Source organism: Oryzias melastigma, linkage group LG8, assembly GCF_002922805.2.
Source record: "Oryzias melastigma strain HK-1 linkage group LG8, ASM292280v2, whole genome shotgun sequence".
Lineage (NCBI taxonomy): Eukaryota > Metazoa > Chordata > Actinopteri > Beloniformes > Adrianichthyidae > Oryzias > Oryzias melastigma.
In genome coordinates, this window is record NC_050519.1 from 2,633,164 (window position 1) to 2,654,866 (window position 21,703).

General features: G+C 39.1%; 1 protein-coding gene across 6 annotated transcripts in view; it reads right to left on the reverse strand.

Annotated features, from left to right (window-relative positions):
- Positions 1–5,838: 5,838 nt before the first annotated feature.
- slc1a9 (solute carrier family 1 member 9) overlaps positions 5,839–21,703 on the reverse strand; it is a 39,127-nt gene continuing 23,262 nt past the window's right edge. For 5 of the 6 annotated variants that reach the window (XM_024271597.1, XM_024271598.1, XM_024271599.1 and 2 more), the window contains 9 exons: positions 21,017–21,169; positions 18,629–18,882; positions 16,271–16,376; positions 16,056–16,182; positions 13,038–13,271; positions 12,279–12,473; positions 9,960–10,094; positions 9,427–9,859; positions 9,032–9,256 (listed from right to left, as the gene is read on the reverse strand). In XM_024271597.1, the coding sequence (XP_024127365.1) occupies positions 9,032–9,256; positions 9,427–9,859; positions 9,960–10,094; positions 12,279–12,473; positions 13,038–13,271; positions 16,056–16,182; positions 16,271–16,376; positions 18,629–18,882; positions 21,017–21,169 (1,862 nt within the window). Of the gene's footprint in view, positions 9,257–9,426; positions 9,860–9,959; positions 10,095–12,278; positions 12,474–13,037; positions 13,272–16,055; positions 16,183–16,270; positions 16,377–18,628; positions 18,883–21,016; positions 21,170–21,703 lie in introns of all 6 variants that reach the window. The other variant, XM_024271596.1, reaches the window with a different exon arrangement.

Consider the following 21,703-nt stretch of genomic DNA (forward strand, 5'->3'; position numbering starts at 1 on the left):
GCATAAGACTGGGGCGGAGCAGGGAGCTTGTGGCTCCGCCCAGCATATTTTCTACGTCGCAAATACAATCTTTTTCAAACAGCATTTTTTCATTTTCTCCTGGTTCATTTGAATAAAGAAATACCCAGAAATGCAATTTTGAGCCTAATTTTCTTTTTTGCATTTCCTCCATCATCAGAAAAATATCCCCCCCCACTCATCATATGTGGAAGTGTGTTGCGGGCCCCTCCACTTTTCTTTTTGATGTTTTGGGTGTTCCTAACTCTCTGCTTTTTTATGTGATTAAAAAATGAATAGCCAGAACGTCAAATAATGAACAGCCAAAACCTCAAAAAATGAACAGCCAGAATGTCAAAAACGAACAGCTAACACTTCAGAACCTCAAAAAATAAACAGCCAGAATGTTGAAAAACGAACAGCCAGAGCATAAAAAAACGAACAGCCAGAATGTCAAAAACGAACAGCTAACACTTCAGAACCACAAAAAACGAACAGCCAGAACGTCATAAACGAAGAGCTAGCTTGTCAAAATACAAACAGCCAGAACATAAAAAACGAACAGCCAGAATGTCAAAAACGAACAGCCAGAACGTCATAAATGAAGAGCTAGCTTGTCAAAATACAAACAGCCAGACTATTAAAAAAACAAAACAGCCAGCTCGTCAAAAAATGAACAGAGAAAGAACGTCAAAAAACGAACAGCCAATTCATCAAAAAACGAACAGCCAGCTAGTCAAAAATAAACAGCTAGAACATCAAAATTGAACAGCCAAAACGTAAAAAAGATTTAACAACTAGCCTTTAAAAAAATAACGACTTTGGGAGACCCAAAACGTCAAAAAGTGTCGCGGCGGGGCCCTGAACCATCTGTCCATAAATGACGAGTTGGGAGTGAGAATGCGTTGGTTAGAAATCCCCAAAACTGAACAAATTTGGTCAGAGTGGGTCTTTAAGAAGACGCATCTTTGCTGAGTGACTAATCCAGCGACAAAAGAAGAAAAGCTGATCGGATGAAAACATCTTAGCCACTTTTAAGAGTCAACAAAGTTTTGTCCTAACATCCAGGTTTTGAGGATGATTTTTTTGGCTAATGAAGCAGCTGTAAACAGATAATTCTAAATGTGACCTGTTTTCTCATATACCACAGGGTTTGCACACAAAACTCTGCAGTTACCTGTCTTCACATCTGTCTCACAGCAGCTCTTTTCCTGGTGTGCACATCTGGAAACTGTTGTTCCTTTTTCCACAAAGAAAAACTACTGAGAACTAAACTACATTTGAGTTACAGCAAATTTCCTGTGATTTTATTATTTGAGAAAGCTTTCGCACAACTATATCAACTACTTTTTTGAAAATAGAATAAGCACAGATCAGCAAACGGGGAGAACTGACTAGACATGGGTAAGAAAGAAAAACCAAAAAAACAAACTATTGGTGTGTAGTGTAAAATTCAAGTCAGAGTTCTTATTTACCTCTGTGTATTTCTGTCAAACTGTCTGTGTTTGCAATGACCAAGAAAGAAACAAACTTTAAGATTTCTGAAGAGAATGTAGAAAAAAACTACAACTGAGTCAAATTAGAGAACTGGAAGTAAGAGACCAGGAGATGGGACGTTTGATCGTCCTCAGCAGGACGTGTCCATGTTTGGTTTGTGAGTGTGAACGATGCCCAGTTTGAAACTTCAGGGCAGAAGAAACTTTGCAGATTAATCTTTTTGACTCCTTGCATACGATCTGTAAGGATTTTTCTGGGACGATGACACCTGATACGAAACACTTTTCCTTTTAGAGATTCAGAAGATTGCATTTTTTTTTTTGGGTTGATGAGGCTGTAAAACCTCTGAGAACCAGAGCTGCACGCGATGAGTAATCCTGCCTCTAGATGTCAGAGCGAGTCGTAAAACGCCGGTGCAGGTCAGTCTGGTATGCGCCTCGCTGCCTGTGGCTTTGATTTACTGTAATGTGACATGAAAGACTTTAGAAGATTCAATCCAGCATCTGTCATCTTGAAATGATACCACTCATTTAAACCGCGCCATCAGGGGGGTTTATTTAGGGTTCCTTTCTTCCCCTGCTAGCCAAAAAAGGATTAGTTTCTTGGGTGTGAAGAAGCTCTAGTTATTTTAAAATATTCACAACATTTAGCAAATGGAGTTGGACACAAATGTATTTATTTCAGAGTGTAGAAAACATGATTTGTTTAATATAAAAAGGTCAACAGGTGTTTCACCTGAACTCAATCAAATTCAGAATTGAGTCTTTTTGCATTTAGTTCTAAATATGACAGACTTTTAATTTGTAGGGGCACACAACCCCGTTGACATCTCGATGATAAACAATGTCCACAAATAATCTGTGTTCCCTAAAGAGCAAGTTAGACCAGAATCCATTCGAGTTGGAACAGAGGAATGCTGCACCGGTTTAACGGACCAACTATTTTGCCTGCGGGGGACATAAAAATGATGACAGAAATACCTGATGAGCTGCAGAGAAAAGGCTGAATGTTTTGGCTTACTGTGGAAAAACGTATCGAGCCTTCTCACCGATCAAAGTTGTCGAAGACCCACTCCCACTTATATGTTTTCAAAGTGTTCCCAGAGGTCTTTTAATTATAATTATGTTGTTTTCAGCTAAAATCTAAAATTGTGTCATTTTCTATAGGACATAGTTTCTGCAGAACTCACAGCAGGGAGTTTGTGGTCAAACCTGCATATTTTCTACATCAGAATCTCTTTCCAACGTCATTTTTCATCCTAATTTACAACAATTTTAATAAAGAAATACACAAAAATTCAATTTTAAGCTTGTTCCATTATCAGAAAAATGGCACAAGAACATGCTAAAACATAGTTTTCATCGGAGTAGGTCTTTAAAAAAGAAAGAAACAATTTAGGAAATAGATTTATTTATAAAAGTGTGCTAGTGACATTAGTGTGAAATGTTGCTGCTGTCGCAGGTAAAATGTGGACATTAAGGTGTTTAGACATTACTGATATAAGTGAGTTCTGTATTGCTACGTTTACCCGTAGAGATTGTAAAAATAAAAATGACTATATAGATGTCGCATTACTGAAAAATATAGTGTGAATGCTGTAATCTAAAATGTGGCCGCTGAAGATGCTTAAACTGATAGCTAAAAACGCTGAAGTTAATAGCTGAAATCGCTGAAGCGAATATCCAGCTAAAATATTAGTTAAATGTGAAATTAGCCTAAAAAACTGAAAAGAAGCCTAAATTAGCCAAAATAGCTAGCATGTCACTGAAATATTGGCTAAACTCAAAAATAGCCTAAAAAAATGAAAAAAGACAAAATTAGCCAAAACAGCTAGCATAAAGCGAATATATTAGCTGAACTCCAAATTAGCCTAAAAGACTGAAATTTGCCAAATCAGATAGCATGTAGCTGATATACTAACTAAATTCCGAATTAGCCCAGTAACTGAAAAAAGCCTAAATTAGCCAAAACAGCTAGCCTGTGGCTAAAATATTGAAATCATGGGTGGGGCAAACCACGGCCTGGGGGCCATATGTGGCCCATTTGACTATTTAGTCTGGCCCACCCAACTGGAATTACATCTATATAAAAATTAATTTATTTTCCTTGAAATTCTGGTGTCCTAGATGGTACACAACACATACATTGATCTTTGTCCATGTGCAGAAAGCTCTTCTGCATTTATGAGGTGTTGGAAGATTTGATGGTTTTTTTTTACATTCATGTGTGTTTTTTGAAACGGACGTTTTTCTGATCATCTAAACTCCACATGAACACGGCATTTCTGTAAGTTTGCGTTTTTTTTTAGTCTATTTTGCTCTAAAATCAGAGAAAAATCCATATATTTTGGAAAATAACCTCAAAAATGTTCTGTTTTAAATTAATTTTCAATCAAATTAAAGCCGGATTTTCATCCAGATTCCATGTTTTTTTCTCTTATAAGTTGAACTACAATAACACTCCACATATGATTCGGCTCTTCCGTCAAATTTTAAAGCCCTTTGTGGCTCACAAGTCTCAAAGTTTGCCCTCCCCTAATTGAAATAATAGTACACGGAATAAACATTGAAGAAAAACTACATTTTAAACCACAACACTGATGATCTGTACATGAAAAGTCACCTACATCAGACTCACAGAATAGAAACGAGAGCTACCGCAGGTCGTTCATTCCCATTTATCTATGCACCTATTTATTTGTTTGAGATGATATTTGCTGAGCTGTAATCGTACCATCACTTGCTTTTTTAATTCGAGTTGCCATGGCGAGTGAATTTCTTCCTGTGAGATGAATAAATTCAATTTAATTTGGCACCAAATGTGATATTTGGCGGTGGAGATTCCTTAGGAATACCTCAGCTGTCAGGAGCACCAAAACATACAATTCCCTTCTATTTTGTGTCACAAACACCCAGATCTAATCCATATAATTACAACCTATAAGGACCAGAGATCTTTAAAACTAACAAATTCCAAACAAAAATACATTTTAAAGTGTTTCAGTACAGATTATGGGATAATCAAGAGTCTAATTCAATTATTACATAAAAAAATAGAAAAAATAAATGCTCAGACAATATGAACCACTATATAAAGATGTTGGGTTATTTAATTATATTATTTGATGTATTTTTTGTTTTATTTTGTTTATCAGCTTTTGCCAGCCATTTGATGTATTTATGTTGCATTACAGAGACATATTTAGTTAGTTAGTTTAAGTTTAGGGGCCACATGGGGCTCTTTTACCCCTCCATAAATTAAATAATATTCATATCTTTTAAATAAGAGTTACTAGATTAGCATTTTTTTTATTTTTTTATTTAAATTAGTTAAGTTTATCAAATAAACTATTTTTAGATCCCTGCTGACCTGAAGAGGCCTTCAGATTTCAAATACTAAGCAAACTTTGTTAAAAAGTTTGATCTTTTATGAGTTTAAAGAACATATTATTTTAACAATGGTTAGTAGCTGTCCAGAGCTACCCTGGGATGATCCTGTTTAGCACAGGGTGTCTTATTTTTTATTTTGAAAGGAAATCATATGAGATTCTGTCAGATTTGATCAGTAAAAAACAGGCCCAAAACATCAAAGGTTTAGTTAAATGGGGCAGAAATAATAAGTTTTCTTCTCTCTGTCCCCTTTTCATTTTCACTATAATATTGTGTAATTTTTTGTTGTGTGCTGTGAAAAACGCAATAAATGAAATTAATCTAGAGGTTTGGGTGTAAAATCTCCAAATGAAGTCTTGAGGGCTTTCTTCACTGAGGTGAGCTGAGTGCTTCTTGCAGATGATGCTCCAGCATTCTCTCAGATGATGACGATGGTGATTAAATTCCTGACCCCCCGCCCCGGTTCGCCTCACATATCCCCGTGTCATGTTCCGGAGAAGCTACAGAGCAGATTAGTGCTTCACCAACACCACTTAACCAGAGACGTCTGGTCTGCCCTCCGAAACCTGGATTCTAGACATGGTGGATGTGTGCAGAGCGCCGGCCTGCAGCTCTTCACCTTTCACCTCACACACCCCTCCTGTGATGGACCAGAAACTCACGTCAGTCCTGCTCGCAATTACCCAGCACCCTTATGCTGTCTGGGAAGAATGAGAAAGATTGACGTCTTTCTGGCCATCTGCTGCCCCGCCGCTCCTCTCGCCATCGTCACTCGCTCCTGCCTTAACCCGTGTCCGCCTCTTCTCTGAGAGGATTAGAGCGCTGCTGTCTCAGTGTCTTTGTTTCATCAAGCTGAGCTCTGTGTGCTTTTTCTCTGTGTCTATTGCAACTTTCCCATCCAATAAAATCTTCCCCTGCAGGATTTTTAAACACAAAATAACCAGGAAAACAGCAGTAACTTCAAATAGAGCTCTTAGATTTTATTATATATTAGTATTATTAAGTACAATATACACACCACCTGCACCAACCGCTGAATCTGAAGGAAATCTCAACTATTGAGGGACAGCTTCAAATAAAAAGCCGTTTATGGGAGCAGAGATAGCAACTTGCAGAGATTTAATCTAAGTAATATAACTAACAAATGCAAACTTAAGAATTAAAACAGCATTTTTGTAATAATCATGATAGCACACACCCTAACATAAACACACACACACAAGAATATTTAGATTTTAGACAATATTAACAGCCACAGTGACTGTGGCTGGAGAAAACGAGGAAGAAAGCAAAGGATGGAAATGAAGAAAATATGCAAGACGGTGGAAAACTGTAGAAAAATACTAACCGAAACTGCACAAACTTCTCCATCTTTCTTAGAGCTTTAGAGAACTTCCTATTTGAAGGAACCAGCAGCATGTTGGAAAGCTCTGTTCTAGAAACCAACTGAACCAAATCCCAGCTGTTAGTTTTATCCATACAAAACTGAACATTTACAAAAACAGAAAAAATATCTTTTTTTTTAAATCATCTGTACAATATAAACAGGCCAACAGCATCCAGTTACAGCTGTACTCATAAGTTTACATTCCTTAGAACAAATTATGAATTTTAGGCTATTTCTTTATAGAATATGAATGCTAACACATTTTTCCCCACTGGTTGGGTGAAGCCATTTATTGGTAAAAATTCTGTTTACACTTTTTAAATCCTAATGACAACAGAGACTTCAAAGTCACACAAATCTACTTTATACTTTGTTTTGCATCGATAACAGTTTTGAGACTCTTGTGGTTGTTGTGGATTAATATTTCTCTAATAGTAAAGCAGCCCATTCTTCAAGGCAAAGAACCTCAAGTTCCTTTGAATTCTTGGGTTTTCTTGCTTGAACTGCCCGTTTGAGATCCCCTCAGAGTGGTGCAATAATAGTGAAGTCGAGAGATGGAGACGGCCACTCCAGAACCGTCACATTATTCTGTTGGAACTAATGACAGGTGGACCTGGTCCTGTGTTTTGGATCGTTGTTATGTTGAAAAGTTTTCCTCCAGTATCTTCTGATAACGTACTGCATTCATCTTGTCATCAGTTTTGACCAAGTTTCTTTGTAGCTCAAACATCCCCGAACAGTCTTTGATCCACCTCCATGTTTCACGGTAGAAATACTGATATTTTAATCTCTTCTACAAATGTAGCGTTTATAGTTGTGGCCAAAAAGCTCTATTACGGTCTTGTCACTCCAAATGACTTCGCTCCATAAACTTGGAGGCCTGTTTTTGTACAGTGAACTATCTCGTGGCATTTGCACAAAAAAAGGATTTCTTCAGGCGACTCAACCGCAAAACCATTTTTCTTCAGAGGCCTCCTTATTATGCATCTTAAAAAATCCCCACCACAGTTTTTCAGATAGTCCTGGATCACACAAGGTTTTTTTTTTTTTGCATCCCTAACAATTTTCTGGTAGTTAGGGCAGAAATGTTTGTGACCGTGGTTTGGTATCAACAGAAACCAACCCCTCACCCTTCAGAATCCAAACCCCTCACTTTCCACCTCTTTATCAAAGCTTGAACACTCCTAACTGGCATTCTTGGTTCTTGCATCCCGTTCCTGTTTTGTACAGTTCAGTTACCTTTTCCCGTAGATTTTTTGACAGCTCTTTCTTTCCCCACTGAACTCCTCACTTTCCACTTCTTTATCAAAGTTTGAACACTCCTAACTGGTATTCTTGGCTCTCGTATTCCTTTCCTGTTTTCTACAGTTCAGTTACCTTTTCCCATAGCTTTTTTGACAGCTCTTTCTTTCCCCACTGAACTCCTCACTTTCCACTTCTTTATCAAAGTTTGAACACTCCTAACTGGTATTCTTGGTTCTCGTATTCCTTTCCTGTTTTCTACAGTTCAGTTACCTTTTCCCATAGCTTTTTTGACAGCTCTTTCTTTCCCCACTGAACTCCTCACTTTTCACTTATTGATCAATGTTTGAACACTACTGACTGGCATTCTCAAATCTTGTATCCTGTTCCTGTTTTATACAGTTCAGTTACCTTTTCCCGTAGATTTTTTGACAGCTCTTTAGCTTTTCCCCATTTCCCACGCACATTAATTACCGACAAAGAGTCACAGGTGAGGATGGTTACCTTTAGCTACCATTCCTTTTTGTTCCAGCTTGTGTGCATGTTTCTTGAATAAAGTCATCAGGTTATGTAAACTTTCTGTTGTTATGATTAAAAAAAGAGTAAACTGAATTTTTGGACACTAAACGGCTTCACCCAACCACTACCTATGAGTGGAAATAAAGATTTTGTGTTATTATTCATATTCTATGAAAAATTACCAATAAATCATTATTTCTTCCATGGCATGTAAACGTATGAGCACAATTGTAAAACTGTGTGAGAAGTTCTAACTCCTAAAAGACAAAAGACTCAATATTTGGAAAATTTTGAAACTTAAATTTAGTGGAAAAAGCTGTAAAATTTTAACTGATATACTTATGTGCGTTAACTTGAAGAGTGGCCAGCGGAGTGGGGGTGTTACTTTTAGAAAAGTCAAGCTGTGATTGGTTGAGGAAAGGCCCCAGCCACCTTTCCTCCAGAAACATCAAGAGAATTTCAGGTTCTAGGAACCTTTCTGTGTCACCTGATTTCCTTCATTTTTGAAATGTTTTTGTTCATCGAATAGTTCTTTGTTCCCAGATGATGTCGTTGGTAGATGGAGAGAAAGATTACATGTCGTGTTTTCTTGGAATTTGAGTTTTAGAAAAATTAAAAATGGAGACATAACTCACTAATGTTGACTAAGCTGTTAACATTTTTATGCAGAGGAAGTTTAAAAATTTAAGGTGAAAAGGTGCACATGAGCAGTTGGTTTGAGAGAACTTGTTTCATGAAGATTTGATTAAGAAACTTTAGAAAACTACACTAGTGCTCTTTTTAATTAAGAAAAACAACAGTTTTTCATTGTTTCTCTAAAAATCTTTTTTAGAATTCATTAAGTTATTAATTGCCTTTATTTTATGGTGTATAAATATTGTTCAAATCTTCAGTCATAATAGTGCTGACTTTCCCTTTTCTGGATCCAAACAGAGATCCAAAAAGCAGCAAAACTGGAGGTAAAACAAAGACATTTTGGGAAAATTCTGAAGAAATCAAATCATGGCAGGTCACACGGCGGAATGGCGTGCCGTCGATCGTAAGCGGTATCGTCACTTTCCTCGCCGTCGCTGAGTTCGCACAGAACCCGGTCTCGCTCTTCGTCATCTTCGGTCTCACTCTCTCGCCTCAGTTGCTCCCGCTCTCGTTCTCGCTCTCGTTCTCGCTCCCGTTCTCGTTCTCGTTCCCGCTCCCGCTCTCGGTAGGAGCGCGGCGGCATGGAGATCTGAACACAGACGTCACGGTTCCGTTATTGACTGAAGCTTTAAAAGCATAAATCTTAAATTTACAGAAACAGTTTGAAAATTTTAAATGAACTCCAAATGTTTTGTTTTTAAGTAATTTTACACTAAAAAAATATTTAAAAGTTTTCCAAGTAAACTGAAAGGAGCTTACCTGGTTATCATAACTGGGCAGGGGGCTGTAGCCTTGCTCCGTCCGGCGGAGCAGACGTGGCGAATGAGAACGGAGGGGCCGAGGAGAATGGGAGCAGACGGAGCGCGGGGAGGGAGAACGGATGGAGCGAGGGGATGGAGATCGGACAGAACACGACGGCGAGTGAGGGATGGACTGGGACGCAACGTGGCTGTGGTGGTTCAGTTTGGGAGGGCGCGGAGAGCGGGGGGGCAGCTCTGGCGGTTTGAAGGGGTCGATCAGGTCCATGTCAGTGAGGATGGGAGGAGGAGGGATGAAATCCAGCTCCTCTCCCGGGTGGAGCATCTGCATCTCTGCCGCGTCCAGATCAGCGAGCTCCGTTCTGGATAAGTGATACACGATCCCGGCACCGAACGAGTCGCCCACCACATTGATGGAGGTGCGCATTCTGTCCCTGAGCGGGCAAACAGAAGTGAAGCGCTGGAGCACTTTGGCAGGATTTTCAAAGACATTTTGTGCATCCACAGCAGCCACAGCTCAAACACACGACTCACAGCAGCCAGTCGACGGCGATCAGCAGACTGATGTCCTGGGTTGGCAGGCCGACGGCCGTCAGGATCAGCAGCATGGTCACCAGACCGGCGCTGGGAATACTGGCAGCTCCAACACTGGCCAGGGTGGCAGTCATACTAAAGAGGGAAAGGAACAGATCAGTCCTGAAGGTACGTCTGGTTGATTTACTTGAAAAGTTCCTGTGTTGTAAAAGAGATTTTTCTGAAACGATAGATTTCGAAGTGCGACCCCAAATGAGGAGCAAACATTAAAACAAGGAACAAAAAGGTTTGGATCAATAAACAATACAGAAGATCCAAATTCCTACTTTTATTTCAAATAAGTATTTTAAACAATTCTGGGAGTGTAACAGGAGTAAACAATGTCTGAAAACTCTTTCCCTCCAAGACAAACGCAGCAATACAGGTAAACATGGAGGAGGCGGAGCTGCAGTTTCTGTTCATACACGACTTTTTCTGTTTATTGTTTCACAACTTAATGACTCATTCATTGGTTATCAATATATTTATTTTCTCTTTTATATATAAAAATAATATACAACAAAATGTATACAGAAATGATTGAAATATGATTCCGCTCTTTTTGGGGTCCAGATGACTCCAATTGGTGTGTCATTCCTTCCATGACAAATGTGGACAAAGGTGGACAGGATTTTATGTCTTCCATGGACTCAAAAATCAATGATAAAAAAGTTCAGCACACTGTCTTGTGGGGTCCAGATGACCCTACTTTTAATGTAAACAAGCCAAGGAGAGCGGAAGGGTTACAAGAAGCTTTGAAGATCTTATTCATTCTTCAGAGTTTGACTTAAAAAATAACCTACTCAAATATACTCAACCAAAAGAAGCTTTTTCTGTAGTTAGAGGCGACTTTAACATACTTTAATAGTTAATAAATACACTATGATTGCATTTTACAATATAATTTTTCAAATATTATAATCTCAGCACTAAATAAGACCGCAGGTTATTTAATAGGAGAAAATCGAGTGTTTATGTGCATTCTTTTAAAACAGGCAACGCAGAGGACTGTTCTGCCCACAGCATCATGGAGGAATGCAGCTTGCTCTGACATGTAAGCAATTATAAAAATTACCAGTTCATGTCAGGCCCAGATGTGACTGCAGGCCAGTTTGGACTCTAAATCGTGTTATCTCCACCCCAACAGAATTTATCTGATCTAAAGCTCGGCTGTCTTTTCACACACACCAACCGCCCCCCCCCCCTCATACAGACGGACCACCTTCATCAGCTCACATATGAACAGAGCAGTCTAATGAATAATAATAATAATATTTTGCAATTTGGTGGTAAAATTGGTGGTTGATCAAAGACACAGCAGACTGCTTCAGGATCATTTGTATCCTCCAACCAGAACAAGCTCAATCTGAGCCAAGAAAACTGGATCCAATTAGCTTAAAAAAATGTAGAAAACCTCCGTCTGTAATGTAGACGTGCTGCAGACAGTAATGCATCGTAAAGAAAGGATCTGATGTAAAAGTATTTGGAAAAACATGAATTTTGATTGTGCATTAACTTTAAATGACGATGAGATAAAGACAAACTTTTTATCATTTGGAGATTCTTATGAACTATTTGAACTTAGTTTGTTAAAAAGACAAAAAACGATATCCCATTATTAACTAATAAAAACATCACCAAGAGTTTGGGAAATGTTAAAATGACGATCATCAATTCATTTGAGTCGTTTCCTCAAAGAAAACTTGAAAAATATTCAGTTAAATAAAAGATTTATGAAATGTTGCTGCATCAACTGGAACAAGAATTTTATTTTTGTTAGTGATGTCGTCATGTTTATGCCACAAAACCGGGTTTCAAATAAAGTGAGAGCAAATTTGAGAAACGAAAGAGCTCCTCCCACATGTTCATCCATCAGCTGATTGGTCGGCTGCTCAGAAATTTGCATTTAATTGAGAGAGTCGTGCGTGTCGAAACTGATCCCCGACTTCTCGCGTTCCCTGGAAGCCGGGTCCCTGCGCCGCCGCCGGCTCTTCCTCCGTCTTCATCTGTCCTCGCCGGCGCTCTCTGCCTCCAGCTATCCTTAATGAACTGGTTAGTGCGGTCTTTTTCGGGAAGAGCGTTCATGATTGAGTAACAGGTGTGTTGAAGGGCTAACAGCCATAAAAAAGAGTCACATTTAAATTGTAAAACAATTTTGTTTGCCTTCAATTTCCTTCGGAGTGTGAACATTCTGTTGTTTGTTTAAATAGAACAGTTTTTAAAAAATCTTAAATAAATGTGAAATTCCAACAAGAATGACATGTGCAACGATAAACTCACCTGACTGTGACGATCTGTCCTCCGTCCAGGGAGATGTCGTTCATCTGGGCGATAAAGATGGCCGCCACAGCCTCGTACAGAGCGGTGCCGTCCATGTTGATGGTGGCCCCGATGGGCAGCACGAAGCGGGTCACGCGTTTGTCGATCTTCAGGTTTTCCTCCAGACAGCGAAAAGTGACCGGCAGTGTCCCGGCGCTGGAAGAAAACACAAAAAACCAAGAGAAAGTCAGAGGAAAACAGAGGTGGCTGAAATGGAAACAGGCAGACAGGTGGTGAGAGGCATCGGGGGGAGAAAGGTGAAGGGGCAAAAACAGGCCACGAGGCAAATAAAAGGCAGCAGAAAGTCCAGTTGGCTGACAGCCTACACCTAACAGCTGGTGACAGCCACTGTTTCACTCCTCCAATACGTGAATTAAAGGAATTTGATTCCTCGCCCCGCTAAGCTCGGGTCATAATATAATTACAGAAAACACTGATAGGATTATCCATTTTCACTAAAGCCTCAATAAAGTGCCAAAATGACAGTTGGTGTCAGCAGAATCCAGACAGGCCAAGTCAGGCAGGGCCAAGCAGCATACAGTAGCGCCAGTTTGGCTGCTGGCGACTAATCCGAAGGCTTAGGCATCCCAAATATGTGATCTGTCTGACATGGACTTGTCCATGAGGGCCTACGCTCACGCACTTTTGGCTCCACTGACCCGGCTCAGCCCTGCAGAAACTATTGCAGAATACTCCGATCGATTGATCACGCCGGCGTACCTGCTGGCAGTTCCCAAAGCGGTGATCCACGCCTGGAAGATTCCAGAGTAGAACGCAAAAGGACTTTTTCTGGTGATGGCAAAGAAAATGGCGGGGAGGATCAAGCCGCCGTGGATCACCAGGCCCACGATGACGGTCACCATGTACATGCCCAGCTGCCTGGCGACCGTCTCCAGGTCTCCAATAGCGGCGATCTTTCCTGCAATCAGGGAGGCAATGCCAACAGGGGAGTACCTGCAACGAACAAGGAGCAGAGATCCAGCTGGAGGAGGAGATGTTTGTTTACTGATGCTTTTATTTCAAACTAATCAGTTGGGATGAGTTGATAAAATCAATTTGAATTAATCTAAACTTAATATAGATTCATAAAAATAGAGATCGATCTAGCACATAATGCTAGTATGCTAGCTTGATGTTAATGTTTAATGGAACTTCCCATAGGACGGCTAATGCTAACGCTCGGTTGGCATAAACATACTAAATGAACAGCTTTATAAACTCACAGGCATGAATTTTCTAAACTCTTTTAGGGAAATGTTTTTAAAGTAACCATTTGTGGTCTAAAGCACAATTTTTGCTTATTCTTCTTGAAAAAAAGTAAGCTCCACCTAGTGGCCAAACTGAAACGCCCACCAGGAGAAGCAGAACAATGTTTACAATGTTAATGATCTGAACATTTTTGTGAGAACTTCTCTTTAGAGAATCCATGTAACACTGGATGATATTAACGATATAATTATTTCACTAATACATTTTACAGTAGTTAGTATAAATATCTTCTAAACATTTTGCAATGTAAATAAAAAATTGAGAATCAAATCGAATCTGGAAATCATTTTTGATACATGGCCCTAATAAATAGCACGTCTTTTCATGCTTTTTACATTTATTTTTTTTTATAAGCTACATTTTTCCTTTAAAGAGAAACTACTTATGAAATTACTTTGATTTTGGTGTCTTTAACATTAAATTGTGGCATTTTTCTGATGATGTACTACATATATTAAGAAAATTAAGCTAAAAATGTAATTTTAAGTATTTTTTTTATTAAAATTGTTGTGAATCAGAAGTAGACGAAAAAAATGCAGTTTGAAAAAAATCGTATTTGCAATGTAGAATCATGGACGGGGCACAGAATCCCTTTTCCGCCCCCATACACGACGGCGGTTGAAAATCATTAGCCAGGAGTGGAAATTCCAAAAGGTTTCAGAGTTGTAGCCACTTTTACAAAAACATTTTAATTTAGTGTTGAGGATCAGCCTAAAATGTATCAAAAGAGGGTAAACACTTCATTAAATTCAAAAAGGATATTGACAAAAGTGTTCAGATTTGTAAATCTGCTGATTCTGACGCGGAGAAAAGTGGCTTTGAGCCCGAATACAACCCTTTATATTAGTAACGTGTTGCATATTGGGGAAAAATATATTTCTAGTGTTGCTTACAGCATAAAAACGCTTTTCTCTGCGAATCAGCTGATTCACGTTGATTGTGTAAAGAGTTCTTGTGTGTCAAAGAGCTTTGTGGGTTGTGACAGAGACACTTCAAAGCTCAAAACTGTTGGGATTTGCCGGTTAAATTAATCTTTGAGTGTTTTTCAACCAAAATCTGTCGGGGTTGGGGCGTTTCCGATCTGGACTTCCTTCCAGCAAATATTTTTAGTCGCCATATTTTCTGCTACGATGTCCCTCTTTTTTTCAGAGATGTTGTTATTTGTGAACTACTAATATATGTATTGCCATTTTTTCTTTAAAAAAGGCATTTGAAATATACATTTTTATTTATTTATATGTTTGATCCTTTTGGGTGGAGGCCTTGAATAAGCCATTTGGGTTTTTGCCTTTTCCTGGACTGTACTTGATTTTATTTTTATGAATCCTTGTGTATTCTATTTGTGCAAAACAATAAACAAACAAACATAAAAACACATTCTGACTATGTGCGTCCTCGTCAGAGCTGGAATCTGGATCAAAACTGGACAGTTACTCCTAAAGAACTCCTACCACTCTGCAGAAACTATGTCCTAGAAAACAACACAGATTTTTAGATTTTCCCTAAAAACGGTGTAGACATAATTAAAAGGGCATTGGAAACGCTTTAAAAATAGATCAAAAGCTGATCTATTTTCATATAATTGATAAATGATAACAATTAACACAGACTAGCTGATCTTCACTGTCAGAGAACGTGACCCTCGTGGATCTGCAGTTGTTCGCATTCATTCACTTGTCTTCTGTAGGAAGTGAATCAAAACATTGTTTCCCTCCTGGCCCCGCCCCCAAGTCTCCTCCCGACCACGGCCTGCTTCAGCGGGCGGCTCAGCTGTGCGGCGAACGCCGGCGTCCTCTGACAGTTGTTTTTCTGGAGAGGCAGCATATGTGAGTCAATGGATGTTCTCCAAGGTTCTGTTTACACGGGCCTCTGTGTTTGGTTTGCTCCACAGGCCCGCTGAGTAATTTGTTTATACTGAGTGAGTGATGTGGAGCTGACACAATTCCTTTGGTGTCCAGCTGCACATGTGGATGGCCTAAAAGAGATGTAAGACAAGCATCCTGCTGTTTCTCTTCAAAACCCCCACTCTCTGCTGGTCCCGTTCCAGCTCACGGCGCTGATATTCAAGTTCCCTGAAAGAGCAGCCGTGTTCCTGCGAGTCCTCAAGGCGAGCCTCTCTTCTAGAAAGGACGCTCATCCTTCCGCCTCACGGCTTTCTGCTTTGTACGCTGCTGCCAAGCGGCTCCTCTGCATCAGAAGATCCATTACATCTTGGAAATCTTCCACCCCAGATCTCATGGGAGTCCTCCACACTGTTCCGGGCCCCGACCTCTGCTACTCCCCAGCTTACCGCAGACTCCAGCGAGTCCCAGAGAAACCCTCTCCGTCCCCATCTGTCCACGTCCTTCATCAAAACCTCTCCTTCTTGTTCCCATCCTGCTCACTGTCTAATTCCCACAGTTTCACTGTCGCGGACCTCTGAGCGTATCTTCAGCACGCCAAAGCACACAAACACACACAGACACTGACCACATGATCATGGAGACCATCGTCATGATGATTTCATTCAGGATGTTGAAGAAGTCGCACATAACCTTGCCCCGCTCGCCCATCCTGCCCATGCAGATCCCAAAGGTGATGAAGAAGCCGATCAAGCCTTCGTGAAGACACGAAGCAGCCGATCAGCACATGCAAATGGTTCATGGACATAAAATGAAAATCTTTCCACCTTTAGACTAACTCACCGAGGACATTCATCCCCCATTTGTATTCCAGTTTTTTTTTAACCACCGACACGGCCTCAGATTGGTTTGTTGGAACCACCTGCACCGTTTTCAGCACCGTCTGGACCTACAAGAAAAGACAACGAGAACGCTCAATAATCTGGGTTGGGACAACGAGAAAGATCCCGATAAGAATATGCGGTTTTCTGAGTCTTGCAGCCTCAGAAGTGACAGTGATTTGTGTTTAAAGAACAAACAAACAGAGAACAAGAGATTCTCACATAAAAACAAGAGAAAAGGCATTAAATGGAAGACAGTCCTTTCCTGCGCTGAGTGCCACTCCTTTTATGACCCAAATGAATTCCTGATGAGTTTAAACAAAAGAAGCAGAGATGCAAAGAGAGGTTTAAAAATGTGTGTGGGGGGGGGGACTGATGCAACAACACAAAGAGAGAAAAGGGAGTCAATCAGGTCTGGTTTGGCAGCTTTCCCTATTCACTAGGCACTAGGAGACACTAAACTGAGGCAAAATAAAAGGAGATTAGCAGTTAAGGAAAGGCCGACCTACTCAAACAGGACTGAAGGAATCGTTCAGACACACCCCACTAAAGACAGAGCAACAAACAGGAGATGAGCCGCGGGATGGATGATAGTTTGTCGTAGTTTTCATTCATTCTTTATGACTTAACACAAAAATTAATACATTTAGAGTCGCCTTCTGATGAAAATCGTGTTTTTTGAGTTTTTAACATGTATGTGTGGCCTTTTTCTTATGAAAGAGAACAAATTTATTAAGAAATCATTTTGCATTCCTGAGTGTTTCTCCTTTTAAATCAATCAAACTGTCTTGAACAGACTCTGAATGAATGATCTTCTTTCCATCAACAGCTCTGCTGCACATGCACTAAACCCTCATCTGTTCCTAGTGCCTAGTTCAGGTTCTGGAGAAGAGAAGATGGTATCTTCACATTGACTGCAGTCAAATGAGCCGCCGTTCACATTTCTGTGGTCAAATCAGCATCACTGGATTTTTGGTGTGAGTTTCATCCAATACTTACGGTAGCAGGACTGAGAACGCTGGAAAATCTCCACCAGACTCCACGGAGCTTCTTGATGTGACCACGGAAATGTGAACGGCGGCTCATTTGACCGCAGTTGGAAAGGATTGTAAATCAATCAAAGAGCATTTTGATGTTAGCTTTGATTATTTTATCAAGAACTCTGAGAAACCAATGATTGAATGTATTGATCACAGTCAATAAACATTGGAGAATTAGCTAAAAGAGTCTTTGGTGAACTGGAAGGAGAAAGAATCAGGATTTTGGAGGAAGTTCTGTCCATGAAGATCTTCACTTCCTCGGCGGGGAGGAGGGTGGATTGCTGCTCAGATGATTTTGGAAACAAGACATTTAGGTTGTGGATTCTGGTTAAAAACGTCATAATCATAGTGAAAACACAACTGGCAATGTTTTTTTAATAAAAGAAATATTGTCATGGGGGGACTTTAATGATTCTGTTTGAACATTGGTGCAAAATTTCAAGCTCTATTTCTGCTTTAAAGACCCACGCCGATGAGAATGGTGTTTTTAAAATGTTCTTGTGGCGTTTTTCTGATGTGAAGAAAAGTAAACTCATAATTGCTTTTCTGAGGGTTTCTTTATTCTGAATGAGGAGCAGACAAATAAAACTGTAGTTTAAAAAAAGCTTATTTGTGACTTAGAAAATACGCTGGGCGAGCCACAAGCTCCTGGCTCCACTCCGCTCTGCATTGGGGAAGTGAAAATTCTAATGAACTCCTGCCACTCTGCAGAAATTATGTCCTAGAAAACGACTCAGTTTTTTTTTAGCTAAAAACTGCCCCATCAAAATAAAAAAAAAGATGACTGTTAAATGGAAAATGGCTCAAAAATGATTTCAGTGGGACTTTAAGATGTTAAAGATCCTTAAACCCAAATAAAGTTTCAACTTTTTATCACTTCTAAGAAACTTTTTGGTTTTTGAAAACGGTCTGCTAATGATTGAAAGCATTTATCCATATGACCCCCATTCAATATTTTATCTTCAATCTTTTTTCTACCCGAAGGGAGCCATAATCACTAAACAGATGACAGAACAAAAAGGGTCATAATGTAGGATAACTGAAAGCACATGCGGAAAAACAACATCAAACTTTAACATAAATCAATGGAACAACAGCAGGGTAATTTTTTGACAATGCAGAAAAATAAGAAATGACAATTGACTAGTTTTAAGAAAATTACTCAGCTTCTCCCAAGATTTCCTGCCTTATTAAGTATTTTCCTGATGAGTTTATTGCATTTAGGTGTTAATCAAACTTTCTAACTATAATCAAGACAAGACCAACAAAAATGGGAGTACCTGTTGAAAGCAGGCCTGCACCAGGTTCTCAGGAAACAGGTTCCTGATCAGATCCAGGAAGGCGTCCAGGCTGCTGACCTCCTGGTTCTTTGGTGCATTGGATGAAGTTCTTCCCCTCAGCTTCGGGTTCCCCGGGTGGATTCCCAGCACCAGGATCACCCCCAGAACCGCGGCGATTACGGTGGTGGACATGTAGTACACCATGGCTCTGCTTCCCATCCTGCCACTGGAGCGAGCATCAAGACCAGCAAGCCCTGAAGGAGACGGGGGGAGACGTTTGTGGACTGCATCTCCAGTTCAATGAAAACTATGTTTTTGGTCTTTTTAACATGTTCTTGTAGGATTTTCTCCTAATGGAGGACATGTATGAAATAATTTAAGATTAAAACTGAATTTTTGAGCATTTCTTTATTCAAACTGGGTTGGATCAGCAGAGGAAAACCTGTGGTTGGAAAAAGTTCGGGTTCGTGACGCAGCTCCAATTCAGATGAATAGATCATAGATAAATAGATCCAAGAACGTCTTCATTTTCCTTGCCTGAGCTCAAAACTATATGGTTGGATAGCTCCAATATCGCTCACCGTTTTTTTGCTACGCTAATGTTAGCTTAGACTTGTGAGGAGCTATAAGCTAGCAGGAGAGAGTGTAAACAAAGGGCTGATGGGAAATGAGCGTAGCTAACTTCCGCCTCAACGGTCCCACCCACAACTAAGTGGCTGATTTTAATGAGCTCTTGCTGCTCTGCTGAAAACAAGCCTTAAAAAGCGACACAGCTGGGAAATATTTGACAACAGAAAAAATAGAGATGGAGATGTTTTAGCAGGAAAATACATTAAAAAATGTTTTATTTGCAGTTTTTTTTATTAAAATGAACATAAAATATGGTAACAATTTATGATAACTACACAGTATGAAGCATTAGTTAAACATTAGTTAAGCATGAGTTAATACTTAGTTAATCATCTATAAATAATCACTTTTACTTTATTAAGCATTAAGCTAGTAGCCTATTTATGTTTTTACAAACATTTTATTAATGATTTAAAAGGATTAAAAAAATATTTCAGAAACCCTGTAAATGTATCATTCCACATCCACAATTTTAGACATGTACTGTTAATAAATCAATTATAAACCCATATTCCTGTTGTAACTCAAGATGAATTCATGTAGTTATAAAGCATTTAGTACTTGTTAATTAACTGTCTTTGTGACCGATTCTAAAGTGAGGACTATTTATGCCTTATAAAGTCTTTACACAGGAGATGTAAGGTCTTTACCTGCTCAAAAAAAGAGCTAAACAGGGCGATAAACAAGACAGAAATATTTATTATACAATTGAAACATAGGCTACTTTTGAGAAAAAATAAACATTTTCCAGTAAGATAAATAAAAGTGGACCACAAGTGTGAAAAATCCCACAAATAAAATCCTTATAAAAATAAAATATTGCACAGCTGACAGCAGACTATTCATCGTCACTTAGATTCCTGTTTGATCTCAGTCTCACATGAAAAGGATTCTTCTGAGTTTTGTAAATGAGATTGGAACTTAAAGAACCACCTCTAAATAACTGTTTCGTTTTTTGTTTTTTTAATTTCCCCATAAGTTGCAACCAAGCAGCTGCAACTATTCTTCCTGGGGTCCAGACATTTCTAAAATGTTTACATTTATAGATATACATGCAAGTATTAACATATATAAATATTCAAAATAAGTAATGAGAAACAACGTTCACAAAAATGAATGTGATTCTTGCCTCCCCACCACACATACACCCCAATATAATGGCATTGCTCAACAATGTCAATAAATGTTTATTTTATTTTAGATTAAGTTTTTGGTGATAATTTCAAAATACCTTTGGTTTTTGACTGTGAAATAGGTTTTGATAATGAGTTCTAGTATGACATGACTCTGTACAGGACAGTCTTTTTGATGCATTTGGTAAAGTGAAATGACCATCCTCTGCATGTCTTCTAGAACAGTTATGTGTATTCCGACTAAATGTATGCTTCCTATAAATAGTAAATGGTGATTTTGTTACAATAATAATCCTGATAAAAAGCAATAATGAATAAATTAATCTCTTTTACTTGTAGCCAGTGTAACTGTTTATCCGTATATCCATTTACACATATAAGCTACTTGTTAATGCTTAATAAAGCAGAAGTAAGGCTTTATAAATGAGTGTTAACTTATGCTCATTTAACGCTTAACTGATGCTTTATAGTGTGTAATTATTATGAAGTGTTGCCAAAAATGTGTTACTAATTTATCCAGTAAGAAAAATAAGTTTAGGACGATTAAGAGAAAATATAACAATTAGTCTGCTTTTACAGCTGATGAAAACAAGATCTTGTTTAACAGGATGTGTGAGTGGCTCACCTGTGATGAGGCTGGAGATGATGAGAGGCAGGATGAGCATCTTCAGCATCCTCATCAGGACTTCTCCAGGGAAGGAAACCATCGTGAGGGCGGACATGTCTGTCACCATCATGTACCGCAGCAGCATCCCAAACACCGCCCCCATGACGACACCTGAGGAAAAAAAACACATTCATGTCTCTTTTGAAAGTTTCAGTTTCAAGAAAATCATGAATGAAAATAAGGTTTTTTTAAAAAAAAAAAAAAAGAAGTGGGAAGTGTTTCCTGCTTTGGTTTAGATGGCAGATAAATCAAAAGCAAGGATAACCACATTTTACTGTATTTGTTTAGCTAAAAACTCAGCAAGTTCTTGGTGAATCCACAGGCCCGGCCTGTTAGTTTACATGTGCCGTGTAAAGGCTCTCTGACTAATGAGAGCCATCTACTGTAATGTAAACGGCTTCATATCAGAGTTTAAATCTTGGTGACAAATTACAGACAAAAATAACACACTTCTCAGCTTCGCAGGGTTTTTTTTCTCTTTGGATTGAAAGCCCAGCTACGGTAAAACATAGCAAAGTGTTTACAGGAATGGACCGAGGACAACAAGCCTGTGATGTCTCACGGGAAAATGGTCACGGACCGTATACGGCTACGCTCGCTTGTGGTTAGATTTTCTGCAAACCAAGCTGGATACAAAAATTGTAA